The sequence below is a fragment of the Coptis chinensis genome, chromosome 7 (assembly GCF_015680905.1).
Source record: "Coptis chinensis isolate HL-2020 chromosome 7, ASM1568090v1, whole genome shotgun sequence".
In the NCBI taxonomy this organism is placed as follows: domain Eukaryota; kingdom Viridiplantae; phylum Streptophyta; class Magnoliopsida; order Ranunculales; family Ranunculaceae; genus Coptis; species Coptis chinensis.
The window spans coordinates 23,189,798-23,215,079 of record NC_141462.1 but is presented as its reverse complement, the minus strand read 5'-3'; the positions used below and the strand labels follow the sequence as shown (position 1 = coordinate 23,215,079).

The window sequence follows — 25,282 nt, the reverse complement described above, 5'->3', positions numbered from 1 at the left end:
CTGATGGTTGTGTATTTGTGTTACTTGTTTCTACTTAGTTGCTCCATAAACAGGGTGATAAAGAGGCCATGCAAAATGTATGCTACCAGAGTATTAGTACTACTTGACTATTCCAATTTTAGTGTTTATCATCCTGGGTATTAAATAATAATTATCAACTATAATAAGACTAGAACAATAGTTTACAATCCGATAAAACTCTTACCTGCAACTCCCGAGTCCCGCACCTGCCACATCTCATGTATCAGCGAGTCAGCATAACAAGGCCGTAATGCATCCCACAAGACCACGCGACAAAAAAAAAGAGTGTCACTATAAGGCCCGTAAATTGAGTCAAATATAATAGTTATCTAGTTGTTGGTCCATATATGCACACTAGGGCCGGCTCTGAAACAAAATAGGCAAAACTGTTTCTTCGTTATTATGTTGCTAAAAAAGTGTGCGTGACTTTTGGCAACCCTAAAACAAATTTGACGCTACTGATATGCACACGCTACTTACTTTCCCCTCGTGCATCGCAGCAGCACATTTGCCTTAAAAACGACATACTCTCTTTTAGGAATTTCGTCAAACAACAAACCCTAGATCGAAACAGACATGCCTTCAAAAAAGCCATCTCCGTTAGAAAACCCACCATCTGCATCCTCATCTGAAGCATCTTCTTCTGATGATGGTGAAGAAGAGGTCGAAGCACCTTCCCAAGAAGAAACACCTCAAAAACCACAAGAAACAATAATAAAGAAACCAGAAGCTTCTTCTTCTTCTTCTTCTTCTGAAGAAGCTTCTGAAAACGAGTCTGGTGATGAGGATGGTGAGTCAGATGGTGAAGATGATGAGTCAGATGATGGGGAAGAGGAAACTGAAAAGGGGAATAACAACACAACTTTACCAATTGAGGTGAAACCTATTTCATCGAAGCCCATGAATATTGATCCAAAGCCCAAGAGACGTTTGGAGGAGGTGGAGGAGGAGGTAGATGAGAAAGATGAGAAGGATTTGAGGAAAGATAAAAAGAAGAAGAAAGTATCTGATCTTGTTGAAGGAGGGGGAGAAGATGTTGTTGTAGGAGGAGGAGGAGAAAGTGAGAAGAAGAAAGAAAGTGGTGTGAATGATGATGGGAAGAGATTGTTTCAAAGGGTATGGAGTGATGAGGATGAATATGTAATTTTAAAGGGTATGCTTAGTTTGAAGAAAAAAGGTATGGATCCTAGTGCACCTAGTAATTCAACTGCATTATTTGAATATATTAAGGATTCACTTAGTATTAAGGATGTTTATAAGTCACAATTAATTAGCAAGATTCGTACTTTGAAACGGAAGTTTTTAAATACTGCGAAAAGGTCTAAGAATGGTGAAGATCCTGAAATTTCTAAGCCACATGATCTTAAGGTTTATCAGTATGCTAAGAAGGTTTGGGGTGATGAGGTTGAAGGAAAGAGTGTGATGACTGATGTTGCAAAGAAGAGTAAGAATACTAAGACTGTTAACAATGGTGTGGAATTTACTCCGAACCCGAAAGTTTTTACCTTGCCAAGTAGTTCACCAGTGGTTGTAGCTCAGAATGTGGAAGGGAATGGAAACGTGGAATACCCTTACTTGAATGAGTCTGTGCAGTTGAGGAATTATTCGATAGTGCCAATGCAGGGTTTAGGAGAGGTTTTTGGAAAGAGAGGATGGGATGCAATTGGAAGTTCAAATGCTAAGGATTTGAACAAGAGGTGGAAGGGTTTGTTGGCTGCCGAGGCTAAGCTGTACCTAGAACGTATTGACTTGGTTCGTGACCAGACGAAGGTGATGTTGGATGCGCTTGACTCATTGGCTCCGTAGGTGCCTAAGTTGGTGATTGTTAGTCACCAGCTCGCTTAATGGAAAGGAGGTTACTTTTTAGGTTAATTATGTGTTGTTTTTACGTTGTTTAATTTGTTTTTTTGTTGTCTGAGAACTCAATCTACTTTACTTGTTAGTTAACTTTGATCGTTTTTATTATCTGCATTATTATTTGGTATTCACATTGAGTTTGTTTATGGTTCACAAGCTATGTAACGTGGATTCCCCATATTTTTTAAAAATCCGTGTCGTTCACACAGATAGACACATGGACATAATGAAGGATGTGTATTCTTCAATTTTTGGTAATTTTTTGTGTGGGATACTTGATACTGGATACTGATACATATGCTAAAAACTGATTGTTTCTGGCATTTTCTGCTGCTTGAGTTGATATTTTTTAAAATTCCTAGTTTGGTCTTCCTGTCATGTTGCATTGATCTAACCTGTCCAATTTCCAAGTCATTGTCCTTCTATTTTGATCCTTCTGCTTTGGACTGATGATTTCTTGTCATTTTTCTTTTAGCAGTTAATGGTTTCACATGTTAGTAACTTGATGTGTTGTGTTAGAGAAAGGTATGATTGCCTTTTTACATTAATTTATAGGGCTATTTTATGTTTGTTTTCCAATGTTACTACTGACATCATAGATTTCAACTGTATCTTCTCTTGAGGTGTTCTTTCATAGTCTTTCTAGGTTGCATGATATCAACTTAATTTGCATCAGAAACCTCAGTGTCCCTCTCTCTGTCTCTGTCTCTGTCTCTGTCTATCCTCTACTTGTTGAACTTTATGACATTTAGAGATGACCATAGTTGGCACCACTGTCAACTCAAAATATTTGTCCTCTATGCTGAGTCCATTTAGACTCCTATGTCTACTGTATTCCCAGTGAACAACCAATCCAGTAAGTTAGGTTACCATATTCCTGGTGAGTAATCTTTTCATGCTATCTATGGAAACAAGTTTTTGTTACATAGGCCTTGAAGTTACATATAGTGAATGTCAATCTAACTAAGTAGTTTGTGTAATTCTAAAAGTAAAGAAATCCACGATAGAAGACAGAGCTTAAGTAATTTATGTTCTGAGGACAATGGTATCAGCATATTACTGGGGCAGGTGTTGGAGGTGATCCTGGGGGCCAGATGTTTGGTCGGCCTAGGCACCTTTAATGAGCCTAGGAACCCTTGGGCGTGGAATTCTAGAAGTTAAGTAGAGCCTAAGCCGTGGGCTTAGGGCGGACGTAGGTGATCCTTAGACTGCATAGGTGGTAGCTTACAGAAGTGGTTTGTGCTAAGAGCATGTCCAAGTGTCAAACCTTTGTGAATGAGTTTCCTCAAAACTGCGTATCTTTAGTGTTATGTTTAGGCATCGGGATAATTATCTCTATAGATTTGACATTCAAAGATTTTTTTTTTTATCTTACCGTAGAATCGTAGGGAGCTTACTTCTATGCCTTTTGATTTGTGTGCAGACCCAGATCTTGACACCAGTATAGCCTTATCCTTGGAAATTGCTTCTTTTAGATGAACTTCTACCCCACTTGTAAGATCTTTTCTCCATTCAGTGTCCAACTCTACAATATTTCACCAAAACACTCCCTGTTTTTGGAAAGTTTTCGACATTGAAGCGGGAATTGATCAAAATGATATCCCTAAAACACTGAAGGACATTATTTGCGGCATGTATTTGGCTTTACATCCCCAAACTCAACCTACATCCTTTGTTGCCGACAACTCATAGAAAGTTTTTGGTGTTCTGTTAATTTAGTCGGTGAAGATGGAATATTACTTGCAGACTGTAAGTCCATCTAAAAGAAGCAATTTCTGAGGATGAGGGTATAAAGTTTTCAGATACTCGGTGAAAAATGAGATACCATGTAACAAGTGATGTTTTAAAAAAAAAAAAAAAAAAAAAAAAAAAAAAAGATATTTTACCCCATTGCTCCAAAAGTAACATTGTAGATGTGGTGTGACTTATATGCGGATTTTAGGGAATTCCTTCACAACGATTGGACATGCTCACATGCCACCCAAAACTTTAAGCAGTGAGGCAAGGTTGAGAAATGGTTCAACCTTCTTAAAGGATTCAGCCTACCGCTGTAGCAGCTGGATATATACTGCAACTACGGGTGATTTTGGAGTTGAGGTGATTTTTGGTGTTTTGCAGGAGGATTGAAGATTATTTTTTGTTAACAGTGATAGGGTTTTGTTGAATACCGTACAGTTGGACATGCTAAAAATTTCAACTGAGGGTCAGATGAGAGTTGCAGCTTTTTTTCTCCGAGAGACGGACGATGGTTATGAGGGAGATTAGTGTTTAGGAACTTTAAGTGAAGCTGAAAGAAAATGATATTTCCCAATGTTGCAGGAAGAGGTGTTAATCTAAGGTAGTTAGTTTTCCATAGTTGGTCTGAATTCCAAAATCAAGGTGGGGAAGAATTAGAGCCATGACTTATCAATCAACTAGTAGGAAATTTCCAGTTAAAGCAGTGAGGAATATCTCTTTCTCTGTGTTTCTTATACATGATTTTCATTTAGGTTAAATTTTTTAGGTATTTGTGTATAGGAGCTTTCTCCTCCTGGATCTTGATTTTTTTTTCCATCTTCCATTATGTGTTTATAGAAATCAATGTTATAGATGCAAAATTGCTGAATAGCCATTTGTTTCAGTACTATCTGGTTACTTAATTAATTGACTTGCAAGCCAGATAGGCTTGATGAGGTTTCGTAATTTTACCATTTGATGGCATGGAAGTGTGTGTGCGTTAAATGATATTTCACTGTCATTTTTCAGTGCATTCCTCTCATACAACCTTCTAATGTTATAATAGATAGCAAACTCACAACCTTATCACATATTTCCTTGTGATTTTGTTTCCTGTATCTTCTTCCTCATCCAGGGTTCAGGTCCTTTACTGGAATCAGCCGTTATGTAAGAGTTTACCTATCTTTCTGCCATTGACGCTACCCAATACCAGTCTGTTAACAGTAGCTTCAAGAGTATCAGTATAGCTTCTCCTATAAAATGTTAAGGATATATGCTGCAACTGTCAGATTACAAACTTGTCAGGATTTGTGTAAGGTAGAATTTTCATTTACCTGAATGGGACGTAGTAGTTCAACATCTGAACATTTTGATAGTACATAACTCTGTTAAAAGCAGCTTGGAACAACTTAGCTGCTCTGTTTCAATATCCTATTGGAACAGCTATCATATTTTCTATAGAATGGGTCTCTGGTGACATATTTATCAAAAAAAATGGATGATAGTGACAATTCTAAAGCAGAAAATCCTCTACGAATGCAATGATCACTCGGCTTGTCTATGTAGCGGGGTATTTGGTTGTATTGTTAGTGCTCAATGAGGGGGTGGATCACTTTAAAAGTGCTTTGCTGAATGAATTGTGCTCAATGCGGTGATGTATGGTTTTAAATACACTGGCATATACCTTCGTCCAGCATTTTAGCCAAGCACATTTTTGTCACAGCAACCAGAACCACAATCAGCATTTAGTGAAACTCCCTTCCTCATGCCGGTATGCTAGTTTCAGTTGTATATTTGGGGGGTAGGCTTGTGCGTTTCTCCATACCTTGAATTCAAGATTAAGCTGAGAACTGTGAGAAGCATTTCTATTTGTATGCACATGAGACCATAGAAAAATATCAGGATATGTGCATATCAAAGATAACGTGGTAAATCTTGATATTCATTGTAAAAGAAAATGAAAAACTTGTGAGCTAAAGAGTATCACTTAAGAATGTTTTTGATTGGTATAAAGTTAATAAGATTTAAATGGAAATTGATCTTTAAAAGGAAATTAGAACAATAAAAGGAAATTGTTATTGATATTTTATATAAATAACTAATAAAAGAAAGTTTTAATTGATCGAGTTTTTAGGTGAGATAATTCATCCGAATTTAAAAGGAAAACGTGCATTAAATATTTCAATATTAGAATTTCAAATCTAGATCTAAAGAAAATGACAAACACAACTCTAATTTGTGTCAAATTTTCAATCTTCATCAATCACCCTTACCTCTCAACTTTCTTTCTAATTAGTTTTTTCTCTCATTATCCTAAAAACAAAATATCAATGTCTTTTCCCTTAAGATTTCATTGCTAACTATTTTACGAAGAGAAAATAAGTTAATTTGGACTAGTGTAGGAGAGAAGATAGTTTGAGGAGTTGAGGTGTTGGAAGTTGGAACCAAAAAAGAAAATGATGGGAGTGTTATCGAAAAGTTGGATTCAAGCTTTGGAAAGAAGATATATCACGATATTTTGAAAACATTAACTTATTTGGAGTCTGACCGAGTTAGGGCCGATTGCATGCTCGAGTATCGATACTAGGTCAGGTCAGTCAATTGGGACGAGATATCGAGTCCAGACCGAGTTAGGGCCGAAACAGACTGAGTTAGGGCCGATTCAGACTGAGTCATGCACCAAGCTTTATAGTTCCGACCGATTTGCACGGATTTTTGAGTGTAATTCTTCAATTGAGAGGTGGAGAAGAAGATCAGAACTCAAGTCGACTCGACTGGTTTGTGCTCGGAATAGTCAGCTTGTGAGGTGATAAAGGAATGAGCTCTGGGAAGAAGACAACTGAGCATAATCTTATTTGAGGTAACTAATTTGGTTAGTGTGCTTCTTCTCATCATGTTAACTTTTACAGTTGAGTCTGGTTAGTTTTTGAGCTTAGTTTGATGGTGGTGCCTGCCTAAGGTGGTAGTTTATCCCAATGTTACGGCCAGTCCAGAGTGATTCCGGCGAGATTTAGGGTAATTCCGACCATCTTCAGTAGAACATATCCTCCTTAATGTATTACTTTACCTGCTACAGTGAACCTTAGGTTACAGAAGCCTCCCCTCTCCAGTGATTTTTTGGTTCCAATTCAGATTGCAAGTCAAATTCAGGTGTCTGAAATTCTGTCAGTTGGGGATTCAAGTATTGAAGTTTGAAATAGTTTGTGCATGTTCTCTGTGGGCGATTAAAGTGGTGCTTCTGTGGGAGTTTTTTAGGTAAAGATTAGCTTTTACCAGATAAAATTCCATATCACTTCTTTGTAGTCGGTACAGGTACAAATCATCCTCTCTTTAAAGTTGATCTTGGTCCTTGTTCTGCTGGAGACAACTTGGGTTTTGGATTACAGAATTTGCATTTCCAGGATTCTAGATTAGAGTTGGTGGCTGCTGTTTCTCTAAAATTTTTCTGTTATCGGTGGTAATATTGTGGTGAGGTCTGTGTGGTTGCTTTAATAGATTGATTGGTGGGGTTATTAATTTCTTCTGTTGGATAGTTCTATTTTTGGAATAGGACAGGAGCATGCTGAGTTTTTAGCTATATTTCCTCTATCTCCATGACTACAGCATGGAACTGCCAAGGATTGGAGTTGTATAGTGTGAGTTTTTTGCTTGAAAATCTTGTTGAGTTGGTTGCGGTATGTAAGTTTTTATGAGGAAATCTTTACACTTGTGATGTTGATGTGGAATTGTCGGGGACTGGGTACCTCGACAGTGGTTCAAAATCTGAAGGACCTGGTTAGAGAACACAATCCAGACGTTATTTTTTTAGTAGAAACTAAAGCTAGTAGTATTAGAATCAAGAGTTTACAGAAATCCCTGCGGTATCCGAATGCTTTTGTGGTAGCTGCTGAAGGTTGCAGTGGTGGGTTGGCTTTACTGTACAAGGATAAAATCGAGTTGGAAATCTTGGGAGCTAGTAAGCATGCAGTTATAGGTAAATTTACTAACTACCTTTCTGAAGGTGATTGGTTTATTACTTTGGTTTATGGTCATCCAGTATCACATAAACGTAGTATTGTATGGGATCACTTGCGTAATGTTGCTTCTAGTTGTATGGGCCCTTGGTTGTTATGGGGTGATTTCAATGCCATTCTCAGCATGGATGAGAAAATGGGTGGTAATAAGGGTGCGTTTGGAAACGAGAAATGGAATTCTCGTGAGAATTAGAATTCTAATGGAATCCGATTCTCATGATTATGTGAGAATTATAGTTGTTTGGCAAACTGTGAGAATTCTCGGTAATTCTCACTGTCAATTTCCCACATGTTGTTTGGCTGCTAAGAATTCTCACTTCAATTTCCCAAACCATTTTTGTTAATTTTTTTTTGGTCAAGTATTTCACAAAACCAAAATAATAGTCTTTCCAAACACAATATATAAATCGAAGATCAAATTTTATACAGTACAACATATTATACATCGTCAATTATAATTTATCTAAGCTAACATATAAAATGGGCATTGTCAAAATTATAGAACATCAATTTATTTAAAAATAGTTGTAGCATAAAAATAAGAAACAAATGTCCTGTCATAGAATTTTTACGTATTTTAGACAGAAGTACATAAAAACTTATTGAAATTAAAAAAAAAAAAAAAAAAATTGACTGAAATTCAAAAATCAACTAAAAATATTTAAAAATAGAAGGGTATTTCTTCAATCATCAGGTTGCACTTGATCTCCAATCTCCTCAGATAATTGGTTTTCAATAGGGAGTTCATTCTCATTCATTATTTTGATCGTTAAAAAATTCAGCAAAGCGTTGGTACAGGGGAAGTGATCTTCCAAGATATCGTAGCAAATGTCTTCTCTCCTGTTAAATTTACAAAATGTGTCAATCATATGTGTATTAACTAAAATGGCATGTAGATAGAATATTTGTATATATAATTTGGTAGTACCGGCATTATTGATAGAGAGCTCCAAATAGTTTCCTCGGCTTGTACCTGATTTGTTTCATCATCCCATGCAAACCCTGCAATTGACATCAATTTTTGTATATCCTCATTGATCTTTTTCCATTGACGAACCCGACCTGTAATACTGGGACCTGAGACGTCAACACTGCATATGCAACTCACTTTATTGGCAATACAAAAAGAAATAATTCTGAAGCCCCTTCTATTTATGTCATCTTCCAGCTCTCTCAATGTGTCCACCAAAACAGAGTCCATTTCAGTTGTCTACATAACACGACGACGTGGTAAAAAAGTTGGCATACCTGTCTAAATAAGTATTAACACCAAATATTTATATATGTAAATATTTCATATAACTAAATAATGTTTTACAAAGCAAAACACAAACACTAATAAACAAACATCATTAGCACATCAATTATTTTAAAGACTTAATAATTAAAAGACTACTTATTAGCCTAAGCAATGTAACCATCTCCTAACGCCAGCTAGGAATAAAAAGTTTAACGAACCTAAAAATCATAAATCCTAAATGTTAAACAAGTGTTTTCCACACTATTTTATTCTACTAAACTGTAGTTCCTTAGTTTATACCAAATGTCAACTAAAATTGAGTTGGATATGGCATCGGGTTGTAATTAAACTTCCTAACGAGCCATCGTTGGACGTTGATGTTCGGTCCATATTGAGAAACATTCTTGGCTTCTCAACATCTTGAGCAAACCACTCCATAGCTTCAATTTTAATGTCTTCATCCACATCAGCAAAGGCTTTTAAAGCTTCCCACAGGGAGTCCGAGAGAATCATTCATTTCATTTGTCGACTCCATAAGACCTGCCAATGCGACCAATTTCCTTACGCATTCCAACCATCTCACGTTGCACCCCCTGCAATCACAGACCGACGACCCTTTAGTTTGTCATTTGGTTGAGAAAGGATTGGGTTGGATGAGGACGAATCAAGAGTAGGCGGCATTGTGTCCTCATCCCCAACATTATCATCGGCATCCTCCATGTTCACATTGTCTTCTGTATCATCATTAGCATGCATGTCTTCATCAGCCATGGTTGTAGTTGTCTCTCTCAAGCCATTTGCTTGATCATTCCCTACCACTTCAAGAAGTTCTCAAGATAATTCTCAATTCCCTTGCCCTTTAGTTTTTCAAATGTTTCCTTCCTGTCAAATATGAAATAACAAGTGTTAAATGTTTACTTCTTATTGGATATTAGGAAAAAAAAAAAATATGACACGTAATACATAAAACTAATACCTTCAAAGCATCGGTCCAAACGGACTCATCGGCGAAGGCAGGTTTTCTTACTGATCATCCGGCCAAAACCACTCAAACCTAGTAATTCCGCACTGACTCACAATTTTCTTCCATGTCTTCAAACGGTTTCTAGCATTGGTTTTCGTGATTTTCATTCTGCATATGTGCAACACATTGTTAACCACCGCTGTATATGCTACAGCTTTCCATCCCCTTGTTTTGTTTGTTTAAGCGACAGTTGTTCACGCAACGTGTCCAACATCACTTGGTCCATCTGGTCATTCCAAAATAAATGACCGAATTGTTGAAACTCTGGTCCAGATTCAGATTGGGATTCCATACCTATTTAATAAAATAGTTGAAAATATATTCATCTAATTTACAATGTAAAATTAGTCCTATTAATTATTACCCGACCCTAACAAATAAATGGATAAAAAATGAAACCAATAAAGTTGTTCAAAATAATAATAAAAAATACTATTAACATACCACAAAGATGAAATTTCATAAAAAAATATTTATCATAAAATCATATCATATAAAGACAAACTAATTATTTCTCTGAGGGGGTTCATTCCACATTGTCGTTGTAAGTTGATTCCTAAAATTTGTCCAGTCATTATTTGGTTCAAGTAATCGCAATTTCCTCCCGGTCATTTACTAAATCATTGTGTTGCTCCTCGGGCTCGTCTACCCATTCATTGCCATTATCATTTGGATCATCATCTAGTATTATGTTATGCAAAATACAACAAGCAAGTATTAGCTTTATCCGTGTATCAACAGGATAAAACGGGGTTGTCCTCAAGTAAAAGCTTTAAACGCGTTTTTTTAACAACCCAAATACACGCTCAATCACATTGCGCAAAGATGAGTGGCGATAGTTGTATAACTCCTTGGCTGTTTCGGTTCTCGCCCTAGACGTTGACCCGGATGATATCTAGTCCCACGATAAAGGCGTCATAAAACCGGGGCGTGTGGAAAACCCCATCACCAAGGTAATACTTGCCTACTCTAATCGAATTTAGGAAAATATATGTGAACATGAAATCGATTATATATAATAAGTTACAAAAAAAAAAAAAATACGGTTGAGAGGTATACCATTTGGAACAATTAACTTGTCTCTAACTCTTGTTAGAGAGGATCTCAACATCCTATTGTCATGAACTGATCCTTCCCACCCAGCTAAAGCGTATGTTATCTTCATATCAAAAGAGCAAGCAACCAAAACGTTATGTCTAATATCACCTTTGCGGTTGCTTGTAGCGTGGTTGGTCATCTAAGGGTACCATGGCTGGCATGAAAGAACCGTCTAGTGCACCAACACAATCCTATAAAAATTTAAATGTGAATGGTCTCTAAGAATTTGAGTGCCCTTAAACTTTATGATGTACATAACTAGTATTTACCTTGAAATATCTCACGGCCCAAGGTCTTGGGTGTACACTATGACCCATTTGTGGAGAAAAACTTGCACGTGCAGGCTTCACAACTTCTTTTCCAAGTTTTAGGATAGCTTGCAAGACATTGTGAAAATGCCGATGCACTGTTTCAGAAGATCTTATGACACCAAATGCACTGTGCCTAATACGTGTGTCATGGCCAACAATGAGAAGGAATAGAGCCACTTGCTCCTCTACATCAACCCACCTACTAGATTGCAAACCCTTTCCCTTTAATCGCACACAACCTATGAAATGCAATCCTATTCATTCCGAAAGCATGTCATGACAATTGTTATCACTTTCCATGTAAAGCCTCCTAAGAATTTGATGTCTCTCTAAATCCCTATTCCTAGATGGTTCTCAATCTATGTATACAATAGACAATCCAATCGATAATAAATCCATACAACAATACAACAAATCCATGTAATAGCTCGGTAATCATTTGTCATTTTCCTACATTTCAGAGCATATATACAAAAAGTAAGTAACAAGTTATGAAAAAAAAATATATAAACAAGAGAGCATATCATCACTAATAATTTGGCTGCAATATTATTTACTTATTATTTAGTAAGTAAGTAACAAGGTTGTGATAAGCTAGTCAAATGTATATCTTACTTTCTTATAACATGATTGACTAAATGAAATGTAGACATTGTAATAAACAGTAGAAACAATGTTCATATCTTATGATCATTCATTGGTTGATTACCCTTGCTTATCGTGATTTGAGGTAAGCTATGTTTATTTTTTCTGCAGTTGTTCAATTCTTGGTGTCTTCACTATCTTGCATGTCTGTTAAAGGCTTAAAGCCATAGTTCTAAGACAAAGTTTACAAGATTACTTTTCTAGTATTCCGGTTGTTTAGGTTCCAGCTTTAGAAGTCTTAAGTGTCTTTATATTTCATATGATCTAATATTTGGATGTTACAACAAGGGGACTGAGAAACAAGTTCTTCTCTTTCAGAACCAGCTGATCTCATATTAGAACTAAACATTATACCAGGAATCATTGAGAAACAAGTTGTTCTGTTACAGCCTTACAGGAACCAGCTGATCCTTAGTATTTGAAGCTAAACCTAAACTTCAGTCAATTATAGGCTATATGACAAGATATCAAAAGTTCAAAACAACCCCACACATTTCAGCACTGTTCTGAAAAATGAGCTTAATCCTTTGAGAAAGAAATAATTAAGTGTAAATAAGCTAATCTATAGGAACGTTTCTTATCTTTGGAATCCAGTCTAAATGATGTTTAACTAAAAAGTACCTATGTTGCAACGCAACTCATTGAATATAGAACCCAGAGTAGAGAAGACAAGGGTGGCTATAAACTACCCTTTCGATTCCAAATACTAATCCCAGATAAAGAAGGACCACAAAGAAAAAGATAATGCGGATACAAAAACAAAATGTTGATCTTGTAAAGTTTTAACTCATTGCTAAGTTTTAAGGTTGTTGAAAAGTTATGGGAGGTGCCACTTAACTCCATTGTATAGTAAGACAAACAAAACCGACCGAGTAGCTAGGACTCTCTGTCACACGATTGGCGGTTCCAATACCATATGCTTAGATACTTTTTTTAGATTTTAAACAACACTATCGGTAGCACTAATTCAAGAGTGTAAATCTTGTGCTTTTGTTTCTAACCTATTTGATTTCTTTCATTATATATAGGGGCTTCAGTTAGTTAGGAAGACACTTGATCATCTCGGTGGCTCTAAATGTTTTCTCCCCTCAAGAACTGGCTCCAAGTTTCAAGCGTTGGGGAGATGGCCAAGTACATTATGACACAAATGTCCACATTCTTGCTAATAACCTTGTGCATGCTCGGTGCCCTCACAAGAAACAACGATAATGGCTTCGGACAACCAACACAAATACAAAAGAGCAGTTTCCACCAAGTCCAAATCACAACAATTATGAATAAAAAAAAATATGAAAACTACCATTACAGTGATCGTTCTTATAATGACTGCAATTATAATCAGCACCACACTTATTCTAAGCATGCCAACATGAAAACAGAGGAAAAAAAAATACCAAAACAAAATACCGCAAAGAGTATCACCGCTACTACAAAACGATTTTTGAACACAAGACTTAGTATTTTCAAGAAGAAGACTTTGCATATCAATGAAGAGAAAACAATGAAAATTAAAGAAGAAGACTTTGTGTATCAACAAAGAAGAAGACATAGGAAAAAAAAAAAGACTTTACTGTACCTTGTTGAACTTGTTGGAAAAGAGAATATGTTTGAGGTAGGCGATGAAGCTTGGAGAGTGGAGTTGTTAAATAGATTTGAGTGTAACAAACCCAACTATTCTCGGCAACTAACTTTGCGAGAATTCCCCCAAAATCTTATTCCCGTTTCTCACGCAATTGGGTGCGACTTCAAATACAATTTAACGTGGTAGTCCTATTCTCATGGGGATTCTAATTCATGCAGTTATTTTTACCAAACAGCCCATGAGAATGGTAATACCCACGAAAATTAGTTAATGTGAGAATTCCGAGAGTTGCCAAACGTACCCTAAGGTTAATCTTAAAGCTCTCCAAGAGTTTCAAGACCTGACAGCTGACCTGAGTCTTGTTGACCTAGGTTTTACTGGTCCTAAATTTACCTGGTGTAATTATCGGAAAGGTCAAGCTAATATCAAGGAAAGATTGGATCGTGCTCTTGCTAACACTGATTGGTTCAATCTTTTTACCCAAGCAAAAATTCACCATCTGCCTAATGCAACTTCAGACCACCTCATTTTACTTCTTAACCTGTTTTTAAAAGATACCAAGAAACAAAAAAACCTTTTAGATTTAAAGAGATGTGGATTAGAGAATCCTCTTGTGCTCAGGTTATTAAAGAATCCTGGAATCTCCATGTTACAGGCTCTCCCTCTTTCATACTCAATTCTAAAATATCAAACCTTCAGAAATCTCTTTCCCACTGGAACAGAGAAACATTTGGTAACATTTTCATCAAATAAGAATATGTGAGACTAAGCTGACTTCTCTTAATGATCTAAACCCTTCTAAGGCTAATACGTTAGCCATCATCAGTACAAGAGCCACTCTAAAAGAACTTTTGTTAAGAGAGGAGCATTACTGGAGACAAAATTCTAGGAACACTAGGGTTCAATGTGGTGATAAGAATATTCGGTTTTTTCATACTTATGCATCATATTGGCGAAGTAAGAATTCTATTGATAGACTGTTATTGGGGATGGCACTTGGTCTAGTGATGCTTTTGTCATAGAAAAATCTATCAGTGAGTTCTATTCTACTTTGTTCACCTCTTCTGAGCCTATGGTCAATCAAAATATTCTCTCTCTTTACAATCCTTGCATCTCAGAATCTCAAAATCAATCCATTTCTGCTATCCCTTCCGCAACTGAGATCTTTAAAGTTTTTAGAAAGATGAGTTACCTCAAAGGTCCTCTGGCCTGATAGTTTTCAGCCTATTTTTTACAAAAAATTCTAGAATGTTGTTAAGGAGGATATCATTCAAGTAATTCAGACTTTCTTTAGAGATGAGCATTTTGGCACCATCCTTAATAGAACTTTCATTTCCCTTATCCCAAAAGTATCCAATCCCATCAAAATAACAAACTTTAGACCTATCAGTTTGTGTAATGTGATCTATAAAATTATTGCTAAGATCCTTGCAAATAGGCTCAAACCTCTCCTATCTTTGTTCATATCCCCACATCAAGGTGCTTTTGCACCTAAAAGCGACATTGGTGATAATGTAGGAGTAGTTCATGAAGTCTTACACAAGATTAAATCCATGAAGAAACAAAAGAAGGGTTGGTGTTCTATCAAGTTGGATATGGCTAAGGCCTATGACAGGGCAGAATGGACCTTTATTGCTAAGATTTTCCATAGTTTAGGCTTCTCTCCTAAATGGATCAAGCTCGTCAATTTTTGTCTTTCCACTGTGCAATATAACATTCTTGTTAATGGTATTCCTCTAAAAACTATCATCCCCTCTAGAGGAATAAGACAGGGTGACCCTCTCTCACCCTATTTGTTTATCGTTGTGTCCGAAGCTTTGTCAAGGTTTTTTTTTCAAAGCTGAACAATCTGATCTCTTAACTAGCTTAAAGATCGCTAGAGGTCCTCCTGGTATTTCCCACATGATGTATGCAGATGACTTCATAGTTTTTTGCAAGACTTGTACTAAGGATGTAGAGGCTGTCAGTGATATTTTGGATGAATACTGTGAGGCTTCTGGGCAACTTATTAACTATGACAAGTCAAATGTTTCTTTTAGCCCAAATACCCACATTCATCAACAAAGACTCATCAAATCCATTATTTGTATCAATTCTGTGGGCCTAAAAGACTTTTACTTGGGTTCTCCAAGTCTAAAGTTCAAGATTTTTCTTTCCTTGTTGACAAAGTTACAAAAGCCATAAATGGTTGGCAAGCTAGTCTCCTGTCCTAGGCAGGTAGAAGTACTCTTATAAAGACTGTTGCCCAAGCATCCCAATCTATAGTATGTCATCATTCTCAATCCCTATTTCCATCACTGAGAGGTTAGAGAAGCTGTGTAGAGACTTTTGGTGGAAAGGCTCCCCTAATTCAAAAGCTATTCACACATGCAAATGGGAAAAAATCTGTCAGAAGAAAGAAGATGGTGGTCTGGGTCTACGGTTCTTTAAAGAGATTAACTTAGCCATGCTAGCGAAGCTGTATTGGAAAGTTTTAATTGGAGAAGAATGTTTATGGACACAACTAATGAGAGCCAAATATGAGAAGTTCCTTAACCCTGTGTCAGAAAACCATAAAAGCCCTTCAAATCCTTCTTTCATGTTCAGAAGCATCATGAAGGCCAAGGCAGTAGTGGCTTCACTGGCTTGTGGGATGGTCTGGCAAGTTGGTGATGGAAGTAAGATAAAATTTTGGAATGACCCATGGGTGTATTTCTTAAGGGTTTACAAGCCTCTGAGACATTAGGTGGAGGCACAAGACATTCCAATAGTGATGGTTCAGGATGTCCTTTTAGTTGGAGGGTTCTGGAACGAACCTCTTTTACGATCTCTGCCTATGCCTATTAGGAGTGCTATTACATCTACCATTATCAGAGCCAACATCCCTAACAAGCTTGTGTGGCAATTCACCAAAAATGGTAACTTCTCTGCCAAATCAGCATATCATGTTGATGCATCTTTTAAAGCCATATCTCCCCAAGCCTCCACCAGTTCTTTTAATCCTAAACTGTATTTGCAAATCTGGCAACTCAAAATCCCTTACAAAGTCCAAAACTTCATTTGGAAGGCTTCTCACAATATTCTTCCTACTTGTGAGGTTCTTATCAAACACCACCTAAATATTGACCCCATGTGTTGTCAATGTTGTGACAACACTTTAGAGGATCTTTATCATATTTTTTTTTCTATGTCCGTGGTCAAGAGGAGTATGGTTTAATTCCCCTTTTGCCTTAGAACAGATGAGGCCAATTTTAATGTGGCTAACTGGCTCTCTTTTTGCCTAAATATCCAAAAACCTATTGATATGAATGATCTGTGCTCTCCTGCCTTTTCTGTGCTATTATGGATGGGATATGGCAAGCTCGGAATAATAAAAATTTTCAAGGCTCTCAATTTAACCAGCAATCAACCCTTCAACATGCATATAATATATTGCAGGATTGGAATAGAGCTTTTACTAATGATGTAGAGGTTACGGATGAACAACTCGAGAATGATAGCCACTCAATCCCACCAGAATCCAGTTGGATTAATCCTTCTCCTGGTTGGGTAAAACTGAATTTTGATGCTAGTTTTCATCAGGGTTGTTATTATGTAAATATAGCTGTGATTGGCAGGGATAGTCGAGGAGAATTCTTGGGATGAACAAGTTAGCAGAGTAAAAGCCAATTCACCTGGAGAAGCAGAAGCATTAGCAGCAAAACTGGCAGTAAATTATGCAGTCCAGCAACATTGGAGAGAGGTCATTGTAGAAGGAGATGCTAAATCAGTCATCTTAGCATGTGTAGACATGATTTCACCGTCTTCATGGACATGGAACCAAGCTCTGTGCAATATTTCTATGAGATCTAGTAGTTTTAATTCCATGTTATTTAGATTCACTCCTCGAACATGCAATACGTCAGCTCACAAACTGGCAAAATGGGCAAGTTCGAGGGAGTATTTATCTGTGCTAGATGTCTGTAATAATTTCTTAAACCAGTTTTTAAGTAAGGAATAAATAAGGTGCCCATGATTTGTTCATGGGTCCTCTATATAAAAAAAAAGAAGATGAGATATTCACGATATTTACAAAATTATCAATTTATACCACGATGTTTGATAATATATCGAGAATATTTCCAATTTTTTACACTAGAAAATACCGAATGCGTATCCTTGATATATTCATATTCTTTGCTGAAATCTGGATATATATCACGAAATTTGTACTATGCCTGAGACATTCCTGTTTTATGTAGGCATTCCTCAGGCGTGATGTTATGTTCAGGGAGGTCCTCGGAACCTCTAACAATTTACAAAGTTTGCAACCCAATAGAGTATGTGTATAATCATTGTGCTTGCCCAACCTTTTTGTGCATTAATCTAGAAGTATTCTTTTCAATAATTAATGTTGGTGCCTCCAAGAATAACATGATGTCACCACTCACCACACTATTGCTTCGAGGTTTTGTTCTAGGTTTTCTTTAATTCTTTGCTCAGGGAAGCAGGGTCGGCCCTAAGTTTCCAAAGGCCCAATGCAAAGTCCGCAACGTGGGGCCTATTTGTTTACTTTTTTTGGGCTATTGTTTGGGGCTTTAATATCATAGTGGGCTTTGTAAGCTTAATGGGGCCTTTAGTTTCGGTTTAATTTGGGGGCCCTATGCAAGGGCTTAGACAGCATAGGCGCAGGGCCGGCCCTACAGGGAAGCATATCATTGGCATTCTCACAAGTCACATATATGGAAGATGATTGAAAAAAACTAATTTTGAAAATCTTAACCTTTGGCTCTTAAAATGTTATACGAGCTCAATAAATGTATCACTCGATGACTACGTAACAACAACAAACAATATCACTAACTGAAGTCTAGTATCGCGTCTAAGATCATTGTCAAGAGACTTCAAAAGCACATTAGTAAAAGGGTAAGATTGTCGGACTTTTGCCCCACCCCTAACTTACGGAACAAGTTAAATTCTATCTCCATATAATCATATTTTACAACCACACCCCTGCTCGTTTTGAAAAATTAGAATCACCTACTTGGTGTCTTGGTCAATCACCAATTGATTATCTATTTTATCCAAAATATAGAAACACCTCCTTCAACTAAATTATTTTCTAACTTCTCTTAGACTCTGTTTCGTAGCATGAATAGCGGACCCTACTCATGGGTTAGGGCACACTATCCATGTTTTTCTGTTTGGTCAATCTGAAATATGCATAGCGCACCTGTTAATATAGTTGTTGGCGAAACCACAAAAAGGTGGATATTGGTATCCATGTGGGAACATGGGATTACGACCTACTTGTTTAGTTAGAAAACTCAAAGACAAAAATAATAAAACAGATATTGATGAAAGAGGAAAAAAGAAAAAAGAAAAAAGCTTTGTCTTCATTCACTAAAAATTAGTCTCCTCTTCTCCCAATCTCCCAATCTCCCAATCTCCCATGATGAGTATCAAACTTCTCTCCAGCCTCCATCCCACTACCAAGTAAGCTCTCCTCCCCAGCCGCCTCTACCTCATCTTTTTTTTCCAATCAAAGACAAAATAAAATCAAAATCAAAATGAAGATCCCTCCACCCCAAGTAGTCTACTATCCTCTTCAAACACTTTTCTAATCTATTGGAATCAATCAAAATCATTTTGGGTTAATGTAATATTGGGGCTTTTGTGTTTATGGGTTTGAAGAAGAATTTCATACTTTATGAATCAGTTTTATGATGTATTGAGAGAATATATGAGAAGAGAATGGAGATGTTGTTTACTTTTGTGAGACGATTGATTGTTGATTGTTAAAACATGGGCACAATTTTGGATCTGTATTAAGTTTCCTTCAAAACTATGTTTTTTTAACAGAAGTAAGACCAAATAGCTTCCATACTAATTTTGTGTTGTTTATACATCTAATGTATTAGTTTTCATAAGTGAGGTTATCTACTACAAATTCTTCTTATGCCAAACAAAGCTAATTAATGTTTTTCTAGAATGAATTAGAAGTTATTCTTTTATTTACCAAAAATATTGAGAGTGCAACAAAAAATTGTCTATATTGATAGTTTTGCAATCACTTATCTCTTTACATGTTATTTACATCATTCAAACAAAAATAGTTAATTTCATTAGAAATATATCTACATACTTAGAACAATACCTCTCACAACATAAATTATAAATAGTTTATCATTCAATTTGAGGAGCGGGGTGGATACATAGCTTCGGTTTGACAATTTGCTAGAAAATTAAAAGTTATATAAATTTACACAGGTTTTGGGATAAATCTCCTTCGGCTTGATTCAGTTACTTAAAACACCCTCGCTTGCGGACTAACCCACAAACCCTCCCTATTTTTCGAAATAAGAAAATAAAACTGATAATGACCTGAATATCCTCGTCATCTCCACCCCACCTTTTGTTCTCTATTTTAGATTCAGAAATTCTTCATTTTTGAATTAGTGTAGAAACATCTCACTATTCAAATATGAAATATCAATTTCTTTGTTATAAAACACTACCATAATCAAAACAATAAATATGGTTCTTTAAAAAAACATATATAAACCACAACCCATTGGAAAATCTCTAAATTTTTTGGGAAAACAATAATTTTGCAAACAAAAAAACACTGGCCAAGAGTCACCTTTTGAAAAAAAAAATGAATGCAAAATAACTTTTCATATTAGAATATTATGCAAAAGGAAATTTACACAGTAAAATTTGTATGCAAATATAAATTTACATAACATTTGTATGCAAAAATAAATTTACATACTAGAATTGCTATGCAAAAATAAATTTGCATAGTATAATTTCTATGTTAAAATAAATTTACATAGAAGAATTCGTATGCAAAAATAAATTTACATATTAGAAATTCTATGATAAAATAAATTTGTATACTATAATTTTTATGTAAAAATAAATTTGCACAAAAAAACTCTATTTTAAACATAGAAAAAGAAAAAGAAAAAACACTAAAAGGAACCCTAAAAATGATAAAGACAAATGAAAAAAAAAAAATAATGGACAAATAAAAAATCACTATGTAAAAATAAACTTTCATAGAAAAATCATTATTTTCAAATTCACTATGTTAAAATAAATTCATATAGAAAAATCATTATGTAAAGTTAAATTTGCATAGTAGAATTTCTATGCAAAAACAAATTTACATGGTGATGGAAACCTTTTTTGTTCAAAATAGAAGAAGAAGAAGAAATAAATACAACAAAGACCACAGATGATTAAAAGCAATAATTGAGGGACCGAGTAAGTGATTCTTCATCGTAATATTTTATTTCTTCATCATGAAACTTTGTTTCATCATTGTTGAAAAATGTTTTCATCATCAAACCTTATTTCCTTATTGTCTAACCTTATTCCTTTAATTTCCATATTGAATCATGTTATTGAAGCTAAATCATCATTCTTTTTTGTTGAAGTGACGATGAATTTAGTACTTTATCCAAAAGGGTAAAAAAGGAAGCAAAAAAATTGGGAAAAAAAAACAGACCGTGATTTTTTCTCCAACTTAAAAAAACATAACAAATTTGTGGACATGCAACTGTTTGCTGTCCACAAAACATCAAGTGTTGATTGGTGGTTTTGCTGCCTGAAAAAACTATTTAGCTGCCCGACAAATGTGTTTTTCTACCCAAAAGTTGATTGAACCAATGAAAAGTTGATGTTTGTAGGCAAACCTGTCCACAAATTCATTCTCCTTAAAAAATGGGGAGGTTATTTGATGAGATGTATAAAACATGGAGGTTTTGTCGCATGGACTGATGGGAGGATATTTACACATAACCATAGTAGAACCAAGGGGCTCAGGCCCATTTCTTGCAAATTTACAAGCTAGTTTTTAAAGAGCATATTCTTTAATGTTAACCTTTTTAAGTCCCAATTTATATGCTAGTTTACTTGACATATATTTATTAATTCAGATTACTTTTATTGACGTTAAACTTTATATATGTCTTTATATTCACTTCCCTTACTAATAGTCTAGTTTTCAATTTTGCCATTGCCCATTGGCCGGGTACACTTACCATTCTACTTATTATTCAGACACGGAAGTTTTCCTTATATCCGAAGTCTCACATCTATAAATACACATTTCTTTCAAATTGTTGATAACAGAAAATAGCAAAATCATTTAAATTTTTTTTCTAAGCACATTGTTTCACTACTCTTCATATTTTAACTTTAATATTATCTTCTATTGATCATTTAAATTATTAGGGCCATACTATTTCCAATACAAAAGTTACACTTCTATAATGTGACAACTAGGTTCCCAAATAACCTGATGGCAAAAAGAAATATGAAAGCAACAAAGTATGCATATTTGCTTAACTTAAGTTTGACTACTGGGTGGCTGCTTCTTTGTTCAACATAGAGGTTCCGTTGCTAGTTGATAAATGTAAAAATGATAATTTTACTTACGAATAAATGATGAAATTTAAATGTAAGTAAAACTAAAACTTTACGAAGACTAATTTATCAAAGATTATTATACTCTCAAATCTATCGAAATAGAGTGGAGTGAAAGATTCGTTCCACTCCTAGTTCTTTAGCATTCAAAGTTTTCTATATATTATCAGTCCTAGCCAAAGTTAATGAGAGTAATGGTGGGAATTTATACTACGATGCAAATTCAAATACTAAACAAGATACGATAACGAAATGACGGAAATACTAAAGTTTGAATCTAGATAAAGAATTAGGAGAATTTGATTCCACCTTGAATCCAACTTAATAAACTAGTATAGATTGTTGTAATCAAATTCTTACGTTCTTACGATAAGAATTGGTTGTTCTAATCCCTAATCATTCATGACAATCTCTACCAACTAATGACTAGCATGTGAGGAAGTTCTATTCATTCTCATGGCGAATCAACTATATTCTAAAGTGGAATAGACTCTTACAACGATTCTAGACTACACAATCAAGTTTTCATCAAACCCCTCTAATGGAGGTTTAGCCTTGATTCATAAAATTATCATTTCCCAATGAAATTGAACAAGACATCATATAAAGATTCTAACTTTACTAATATAAACCTTCAATTCAATAATTCAAATCTAAATTAACAACTAAGAATTGATTAACAACTAAGTAATTTAATTTAGAGCTAAGTAATTTAATAAATCAAAACCCAAATTATGAAGAACTAACTATTTTATTGATCTAATGAATAATAAAACAATGATTCAATTAACTAAATTAAAACAAGGTATGAAAAACTAACAAAGGTATGAAGAACTAACTATTTTTATTACTCTAACAAAGGAATAACAATGATTCAATAATCTAAATTAAAACAAGGTATGAAAACTAATTAATGGAAATCAAAACTCAAAACTAGATCTAGAATTCCTATCTCTAATGGCTACTTACTACCTAAGCTAAGTATATTTAAGAGCTAAGTCTTGTGTGTGAAAATGGAGGAGACTAGATCCACATTTTCGTGCATGGGCTGAGGAGCCATGTTTTGGGTCGGAAAATCGAGCCTAAAACCTAATCTCTTCAGTCCACAGGGCCCTTTTCAGCTAGATCTGACTTCAGCAGGCTTTTGTCCACTTTTACTCCTCTGATTGGGTCAAGGTTTAGACCATTGGAAAGTTCTTTTTGAGCCGGTCGTTTTGACATAAGGTAGGCCCAATTCCAAGGCATGAGTCCAAAGATACAGTCTTCGGAAGTTCTGTTGACTTTTGTGTGTTGTTTCTGCCCACGTTGACTTTGACTTTTCAGCTTTTGACTGGGGTTTACAAAGGCTTTTTCTCCTTGAATCTTGGCCTTTAATCACAGAACTCCTTAGCAACCAACCCTTGCTCCTTTATCTCGCCAAAGTGGCACATTTCTGCACATAATTGACTTCAATGCCTTAAATACATAAAAACATATAATCAGCATTAACTCTTATTTATTACTCGCATAATTGGTCTAAAAGTATTATTGCTAAGGGGTTAAAACTACAGTTTTGGGCTCTTATCAAACCACCCCCAAACAGCATTTTGCTTGTCCTCAAGCAAATATGAGAAATTAGCATAACTGACCAAAAATGGAGTTCTAACTAATCTCGTTTCGTCGAGTGCGATTGCATTGACCATATGCAACAAGACCTTAAACCACTAGGAATTCCCTAGTGGACGAGTTATAGTCTCGTGAGAGTTTTCCAGTGAAGGTACTCACAAACATCATCTATACTACAACGACTAAGAAATAAAACTATTGTTTCCTTATTTATGCTCCCAATTATCTATATATCTCACTAGCAATGAATAAAGAATAATCAAGTCGAAATCTAAGCTAATATATACATAATAATTAATCATCTACGAATAAACATATATACAATGAGTAATACTATGAAATGCACTAGCAGGTCTGTTTCTAAAAACTCGGAATAGCGTCCTTAAATAGGTCCTCACATAAATGTGAAGACAAAAACCACTATGATTTTTCCGTTCAAGTTTCGCTACTCCAGTGTGTAGTGGGCACACTTTACCTTACAATCTCAATGACACACAAGAAAGTCAGAGTCGATCAAACACATCTGCCACTTACTATCACACTAACATTTTTCCTAATTGAGCTAGAAGTCTTTATTAGGTGTTGCGGGGATTAGGAGTCGGATTAAGAAGGAAGAAAATGGATATTCAAACAGGACAAGTCTGAGATAATAGAGTCTTCATATTATGTAACTAGAGAAAACCTTATTATTTACTTTTGCTTCTACACTTTGTTTCCATCCTTAGCCATATTTTTCTTTTTCTTTGGCTTTTGACTCATTTGATTCTATTTTTGGAGTTCTAACTCTTTAATTTTTTTAATTTTTTTATTATTATTTTTTATTTGGATGGAAACTTTCTTTTCTTATCTGAAGCGACTAACAAATTTTTGATTTCAAAGGTCTTTCTCTTTTCTATTCTTCATCTCTATTCTCAGACTTATTCAAAGAATGGGTAGGCATATATATATATATATTATTTTGTTTTTGTAATAGGGTAAAGGAACTGTGGTTTATGAAAGGCTAAAGAAGAGCTCAGAGGGGCGACTAGCGGAAAAATAATTTCATAGGGTTGAATTTTTGGCTATATCGATCCAAAGAGGCCCTAAATTCTCGCTTAGAATATGGTATAGTGATCAAGCAAGTGGACGTGTGATTTCTCTATCCGGATTTTACTTATCCCTTGTGTCATTTATCAAATGTTTCACTCATATAAGGCTTTAGGCTATATTCTCACAGGAATTGTAGAATAAGTACTCTAGCCTAGCTTTCAGAAACTTACTGCCAAACAATCATAGCTACTCATGTAACATATTTATAGATAGATGCAAGGATTATTACCTACACATTAACCTAAGTTTCTAAAACTATTCTAATGCAAAAGCTACGTGAGATTTATAGATTATCAAGGGCCTAGAGAAGGAAAACAATACCAATATTCCTAAGTGTACAACATAAACTTTTTATTAATATATTTTTTAAAATTTTTGAATTTTTAACTAGAAAACAAGTGCATATTATACATATCTATATATTAACAGATGCCTTAATTACACGTGTTTCTATGCCCCCCCCCCCCAAAACAAGAAACATGCTTTGTCTTTAAAGTATTTAAATAAAAAGGGTAGAGAAATACCATGGAAACGCGTGAAATTCTGGAACATATGCAAAACAAGGTTAAAATATACTAATATAGAAAATAAAAACTGACGCAACTCGATATGAGTTCCACCCATTATGGGGTTAAGAAGAATCAAATTGCTTAGGACATAAGCAGACACTAACTGAAATAAAAACTA

The 25,282-nt window shown here is 35.3% G+C and overlaps 3 protein-coding genes across 3 annotated transcripts; all 3 read left to right on the top strand.

Moving 5' to 3' along the window:
* Nucleotides 1-293: 293 nt before the first annotated feature.
* On the top strand, nucleotides 294-2,126 carry LOC147486680 (putative transcription factor At1g61730). The gene has a single exon (XM_086575065.1). It carries the CDS (start codon nucleotides 598-600, stop codon nucleotides 1,825-1,827), a length of 1,230 nt encoding a protein of 409 aa, XP_086431191.1. The 5' UTR covers nucleotides 294-597; the 3' UTR covers nucleotides 1,828-2,126.
* Nucleotides 2,127-5,396: 3,270 nt separating this feature from the next.
* LOC147486678 (uncharacterized) lies at nucleotides 5,397-17,575 on the top strand. The gene is made up of 2 exons (XM_086575066.1): nucleotides 5,397-7,567; nucleotides 17,104-17,575. Exons 1-2 carry the CDS (start codon nucleotides 7,306-7,308, stop codon nucleotides 17,484-17,486), a joined length of 645 nt encoding a protein of 214 aa, XP_086431192.1. The 5' UTR covers nucleotides 5,397-7,305; the 3' UTR covers nucleotides 17,487-17,575.
* LOC147486679 (uncharacterized) lies at nucleotides 7,588-17,110 on the top strand. The gene is made up of 2 exons (XM_086571003.1): nucleotides 7,588-7,797; nucleotides 13,785-17,110. The coding sequence occupies exons 1-2, from the start codon at nucleotides 7,687-7,689 to the stop codon at nucleotides 14,268-14,270; spliced, it is 597 nt and encodes a 198-aa protein (XP_086427129.1). The 5' UTR covers nucleotides 7,588-7,686; the 3' UTR covers nucleotides 14,271-17,110.
* Nucleotides 17,576-25,282: the final 7,707 nt, after the last annotated feature.

Coding starts and splice junctions, on each gene's coding strand:
- LOC147486680 (XM_086575065.1), top strand. CDS start 598: ATGCCTTCAAAAAAGCCATCTCCGTTAGAAAACCCACCATCTGCATCC.
- LOC147486678 (XM_086575066.1), top strand. CDS start 7,306: ATGTTGATGTGGAATTGTCGGGGACTGGGTACCTCGACAGTGGTTCAA. Junction 7,568..17,103: donor TAGTAAGCATGCAGTTATAG/GTAAATTTACTA, acceptor TGTGATTGGCAG/GGATAGTCGAGGAGAATTCT.
- LOC147486679 (XM_086571003.1), top strand. CDS start 7,687: ATGGGCCCTTGGTTGTTATGGGGTGATTTCAATGCCATTCTCAGCATG. Junction 7,798..13,784: donor AATGGAATTCTCGTGAGAAT/TAGAATTCTAAT, acceptor AGTTAATGTGAG/AATTCCGAGAGTTGCCAAAC.